The sequence below is a fragment of the Xenopus laevis genome, chromosome 7S, assembly GCF_017654675.1.
Source record: "Xenopus laevis strain J_2021 chromosome 7S, Xenopus_laevis_v10.1, whole genome shotgun sequence".
NCBI lineage: Eukaryota > Metazoa > Chordata > Amphibia > Anura > Pipidae > Xenopus > Xenopus laevis.
The window spans coordinates 93548794-93554793 of record NC_054384.1 but is presented as its reverse complement, the minus strand read 5'-3'; the positions used below and the strand labels follow the sequence as shown (position 1 = coordinate 93554793).

At 41.4% G+C, this 6000-nt stretch overlaps 1 protein-coding gene across 3 annotated transcripts in view; it reads right to left on the bottom strand.

The window, feature by feature from the left end:
- Nucleotides 1–327: 327 nt before the first annotated feature.
- The window catches only part of gsg1l.S (GSG1-like S homeolog), a 43647-nt gene continuing 37974 nt past the window's right edge, over nucleotides 328–6000 (bottom strand). For 2 of the 3 annotated variants that reach the window (XM_041570505.1, XM_041570504.1), the window contains 2 exons: nucleotides 3108–3219; nucleotides 333–755 (listed from right to left, as the gene is read on the bottom strand). In XM_041570505.1, coding sequence (XP_041426439.1) covers nucleotides 425–755; nucleotides 3108–3219 — 443 coding nt within the window. In that variant the 3' untranslated portion in view covers nucleotides 333–424. Of the gene's footprint in view, nucleotides 756–3107; nucleotides 3220–6000 lie in introns of all 3 variants that reach the window. The other variant, NM_001093431.1, reaches the window with a different exon arrangement.

Below are 6000 nucleotides of genomic sequence, written 5' to 3'. Positions count from 1 at the left end.
TTTCTACCTACTTCTTTAGTTAGGCTTTAGTTCTCCTTTAAAGGGAGTTTAGCCCTTAAAATAACAATAACTCTTTTTAACTTCTCTGACCGGCAGCTATAGTCCTAGGCTGCAAAAGTGATACGAAAGGCTCAGTGCCCATGTTACTACATGACCCCCCCCCCCGCGCTTACTTTTGGGTGGGTTCTATTTTCCCAGCCAGTTGTGCCACCCAACATTCCATTGTTTATATAAATGAAACTATAACAAAATATGTGCTTAACTGCAATTCTTCATTGGCGTGCATGAATTTCTCCATAAAGATAGAGGTCCATTAAAGCCTTGGACTTCCCTGAAAAGAATGAAGTGCTTTATTGGTACATGTAAGAGTGTGTTAGAAGTGATGCTTAGACTTTTACATTGTACAGCTGGTAGTATCTCTAGTCTAGCACTGATCACCATCGTCCTCCAGTTCCGCCCCTCTTTCCAACTCTTTAACAGCACCAGGGAGGTCATTGATGCTTCCAATATCTACGAATATGGGGCTCCCAAATCCTTTGTGCCAGTTGAATGGGTCCTCTACTGTGCTGCTGACCGAGAAGATGTACTTCTCCCAGAGGAACCTCACCATTTCTGGGTCCAGGAAGGGATTGCACTCGCGCACGTTCTTCTCGAAGAGCCTCCGGCGGTATTTGAACTCCAGGATGGTCTTGGTGTAAGTGTTGAGCGTGAGCACAGAGGCCGACATGCAGAGGGTGAATGAGAGCCAGGCCAGGCTGCCAGGAACAGGAAAACAAAGATATAAGCTTATGGATATAACCAACCCAGACAGACTGCACAAAAGGATTCTTTTTATTAATATTTAAGCTACGTGGGCTCAGATGATTACTTTGCCAGCCTGCCAACGCTACAGAGTAACCCTCTCAGCGCAAGAAAGGATTTGAAATACGTCAATGCATTTGTAACCCTTTCTGAAGTAAATGAACGAAATTTAATAATGGCTGGAAATGCAGGAAGGCTGAGGGCCCATGTAAGGGGTGTCTGTCCGACCCTATAGTTGTTGTTAAATGAAAGCTCCCAGCATCCCCTGATATGTTTTGATCACATAATAAATATCTAACAACTGTTATCCAATATAATATGCTCTTTGTATTTGAGCTGAATTTTCAATTTCTGTGATGCCCTCCCTTTATTAGTGAAAAAAGAGGCTAATAAGAGGAAATATATAATGGGATGTGGTTTAAAGGAGAAGATCCTGCGGGAGGGAGGGGGAGCTTTAATTCTCCTTTAAAGCAAGAAAGAATCTAGTTCTACCTATTAATCGATAATACACTGAAAGAATATACATGGAAATATACAGCATATATCCTGGGCTAGTGAAACAAGGCCAATAATGCAGGACAGGAACATAAACTTGGACTAAATAATATACATTAAAGTAATCGCAAAGCCTCAAAACAAATGAATGTCAAATTGCTCACAACTGCACTTAGAACTGACCAGAGAGAAACCTCAGATGACTCTTCTCTGCTCACTAACTTCATTTTCTGAAGACTTACTAATATCTTGAGAAAGTACTCTAAGCAGTTTTACATTCATTTGTTTTGATAAGCCAGAAATTATGGGAGGGTATTCTCCTATAGGGGCAAATTTACTAATCTCCAAAAATTCGCCAGCGACGGCTTCGCTCACAGCACAACACTTTGCCAGGCATAGATTTGCCAGGAAAACACTAATTCAGTATAATCCGAAGTTGCATCCAGGGCGCCAAACACTGGCGAAGTTGCGCTAGCGTTACTGTGCCAAGCAAAGCGAAGTTGCCCTAGCGTTGCCTAATTTGCATACGGTGGGAAGTTAAAGTTGAATGGACGTATATGTTGCAGCAAATACATTACATTACACAAGCCCGGGAAACCTTAATAAAATAAAATAAAGTTGTTATATTGCCCTACACATGAGCCCAGTGTATAGTTTATGTGCCATATGTTAGGAAATGTAGGGGGGAAGCCGGTTACCCTAAAAAAAAGTGACGCTCTTTTGCAGCCTATCATCCTGAAAAAAGGAAAAAACACCATTGTTTTTTGGTACTATCTACTCTATTGCACTTTGCCTTGTCTGTGGTGGCGAAGGCAAGTTTAGCGCAGGAGGTAACGTTCAGTAAAATCCTCATTTTTGTGAATTTGTGTAGTTACGTCCATTCGCAAGAGTGCAACTTCGCCAGGCGTTAGGGAGTGAAGTACCGCTAGAGTATATCTCCTTCGCTAGCGAAGTTACACCAGCGTTAGTCACTTCGCTCTTTAATAAATTTGCCCCATAGACTCCATTTTAAGCAAATACTTAAAAATGATTTCTTTTTTCTCTGTAATAATAAAACACTTGTACTTGATCCAAACTAAGATATAACCAATCCCTATTGAAGGCAAACAATTCATAGTGAGCTTACAGTATTTAATATTTAAATGCTAGACTTAAAGTATGGAGATCCTTATTAGAGAAAGATCCCTTATCTGGAAAGCCCCAGGTCCTAAGCATTCTGGATAACAGGTCCCATGCCTGTACTGTATTAATGATCAGCTTTGATGCTCTGAAGGTGCAGACAGTGAGAATACATGCTTCCAAAACTAACCCCCCCAAGTGATAACAGCACCAGGTGTGTCTAAGGAAGATCAGGGGTGGTTGTGGCGGTCATGTGTAGTGTCACTAATAGCAGAAATATGACCAACTGTCATCAGACTGGTGACAGTTTGAAGGAATGGGATTTCAAGGTTATTAGACTGTCGGGTCACTGGGCTGGTACATTAAGCTTTTTGCATAAGGAACATCATTTCCAGCCTAATCCTTTGGGAGGATTTAGTTGTGCTTTAAATTAGATGATGTGTCTGTAAGTCTTTCAGAAATTAGTTACTGTATCCCATCTGTTTTCCTTATCTCTGTTTCATATCCAGCTTTACCTATAATCTCTTTCTGTCTGGTTGCGCCCTATTCTCACTTGTACATTACACTGCTGCTGATCTGTGTCTGGTTTTTCCTCTGTTATAGGGTTTTGTGTGATGTGCTGATTATGTACTTTCTGGACATATACTCATACATTTTCATTTTATTTCATTTACATTAATTAAGCCTCTTACCCAAAGGACCAACCATAGTACCATGTTTGTGGTCTCCAGTCCTTTGGACCAAGATTGACAGTTACTTGGAAGACCGTCATGTACATCATATGTGCTACCATTCCTAGAAGGCCTAGATAGAAAAAGAGAACTTATCAACATGAACACAATCAATTCAGCATTACAAAAGAACACTAAGGGTGGTGGCACACGTGCAGATTCCAGGGAGATTAGTCGCACAGCAACAAATCTCCTGTTCTTTGGGTGACTAATCTCCCTGAAAATCCTTACCTGTTGGCAAGAATGTGATCCAAATGTCAACCCACACGGATGGCATTCAGATGGGCGACTAATCTCCCCAATCGGAGCGTGTGCCACCACTCTAAGAAAGATTCAGTCTTGTTCTTTAGATTTCTCAGAGGCTGCAGTGTGCACCTTATTGATACTCCCAGACAGTCACTAGAGCCCTGCTACCCAACATATTTTACCCGTGAGTCACATTGAAATGTAAAAAAAGTTGGAGAGCAACACAAGCATGCAAAAAGTTCCTGAGGTGCCAATTATGGACTGTGATTGGCCATTTGGTAGCTTCAAAAATATTCACCTGCTTTGAGGCCACTGAGAGCAACATCCAAGAGGTTGTTTAGCAACATGTTACTCATGAGCCACTGGTTGGGGACCACTGCACTAGAGAAATATTAAGAAATATTCTCTTATAAGCCTAGCCTTTACTTTAAGCTGACTCCATTCATTGAGATTTATGATTTATGATGTTGCTCTCAGTGGCCTCGAAGCAGGTGATAATTTTTGAATTCGAGGCTTGGAGGCAAGCTTTGGTTGCATAAAAACCAGGTGCCAATCAGAAGCTCCTGTAGGCTGCCAGTCCACATAGGGGCTACCAAATGGCCAATCACAGTCCATAATTGGCACCTCAGGAACTTGTGAGTTAAAAAAAAACTCACATGAATTCGAAATTCGACCCTTGATCGTGTTAGGCTATGACTAGACATTGCGATCTGCTTCTCTGCTCTGTGCAGCAGATTTCTGCGCTGAAACACATTTTGCCCCAAAATCAGCCCTGCCTACAGAAAAGAGAAGGGGAGCAGCCAGGCATTCTCCACCCGCACAGAATCCATATTGTCTGGCTCTAGCCTTAGGCCGGCTTTTGTTAACGAACGATACATTTCAAATGACAGTAGATACATAAGATGGATACCAACCTTAATTTAGAAAATAAAAATAAGATTGTATCCCAGGTGTAAAACATGTTTTATATTTGCACATTCACATGAATTCTGAGAATATAAAGTGCTGGGGGTGTTAGAGGTCTCTGGCTACTTTTTCCATGATTACAACCTTGGCTCTAGTGCACTTCCATTATCTGCGGCTCATAGTGCGCTTGCCAACTGGCAACATTTGCTTCCTTCTTCCTGCACTAGGTATTTACCCATTTGCAGAGCCCTTTTGTGCAGTGCACATCTGTTATTCTAATGAGAAAACAAAATCTGTTTTCTTGTACAACAAACAGCAGCCAAGGCAGAGGGTGTAATTTACAAACATACTATAAGTGCTAAATTGCACAAGTGCAGTTACCAACAGCAACCGAGCAGATTTTGCTATAGTATATAAAAGGAAAAAAGGGGTTGGAGGAAAAAAGTTAGTCCTTTTAGTATCGTTAACTCCTGCCGGTCCTATTCCAGTCTCTCGGCTGTAAAAGTGTTCCACGAATAAAAAACGGATCAGCGCCTAAGTCAACGGAGAAAACAAGCAACAAAACCCAACTCTATAGTTTAGTAGATTCGAATATTCCAAATTGGACACCCTGTGTTGAAGTGGGTTAACAGTGATGTATTATTTTACTTCCCCTTTAAATGGCAGTCCATTCTTTAAGTTTGTAAAAGAATGTCCCGTGTGATATTTGTGGAATAGATTTTGCTATAGGTCTGATTAGGTGACTGTACTGATGCAATGCGATGTATAACCAATATCCAACAACTGCAGTCTATGTCCAGCCACACAAAAATGTAGACAAATTAGGTCAGATGTGAAGAACACTCTGATGAATACTATAAGGGTCATTATACCAAACTCCTGGGTACAAAAGCACTAAGGGGTGCAAACACTTGCCCTTTAGTGTTTATCCACTAAGGACTTGCTCCCAGGAATGTACTGCTCCCTGCATGGAACACCAGATCAGACCAGATCATACTCCATGCAAAGAGCAACGTTAGAAGGTGAAGTTTGGTAATACCTCAAAGCAGGTGGTAATAACAGGGCCCCAATAAGGCCTTTGTCTCCTGCTACTCTGTACCTTTCTTTTCTGAATAATCTGCACGGTAGGGGCGGGAGGGTTTTCGCCAACACACCTTCCCCAATCTGCCCCCTTTTATTCGAGTGCAGCCTAAACAGAGTGCACAAAAGAGCTCCGCAAATAGGTAAATACCTGGCACAATGCCCCACGCAGCGAAGGGCAATAAAGTGGCCTATTGGGGCCATTATTTGACTTTGCACACTGCATGAGGCATTGTAATTGACCCCACATAAATGAATCTGTTTCATATTTGTGGGGTCAATTACAACGCCTCATGCAGTAAAACAAGTGTAGACTCTGCACGTATGCTATACCGACCTTTCTATTTAAACTAAGCAGATGGCACAATTTCACACTGCCCAAGTTTGAATTAAATTAAGGAATAATCAGAGGTCTTCCCAGTACAGGTATGGGATCTTTTAAACAGAAACCCGTTATCCAGAAAGCTCCAAATTACGGAAAAGCCATCTCCCATAGACTCCGTTATAATTAAATAGTCCAAATTTTTAAAAATGATTTCCTTTTTCTCTGTCATAATAAAACATGACCTTGTATTTGATCCAAACTAAGATATAATTAATCCTTATTGGAAGCAAAACCAGC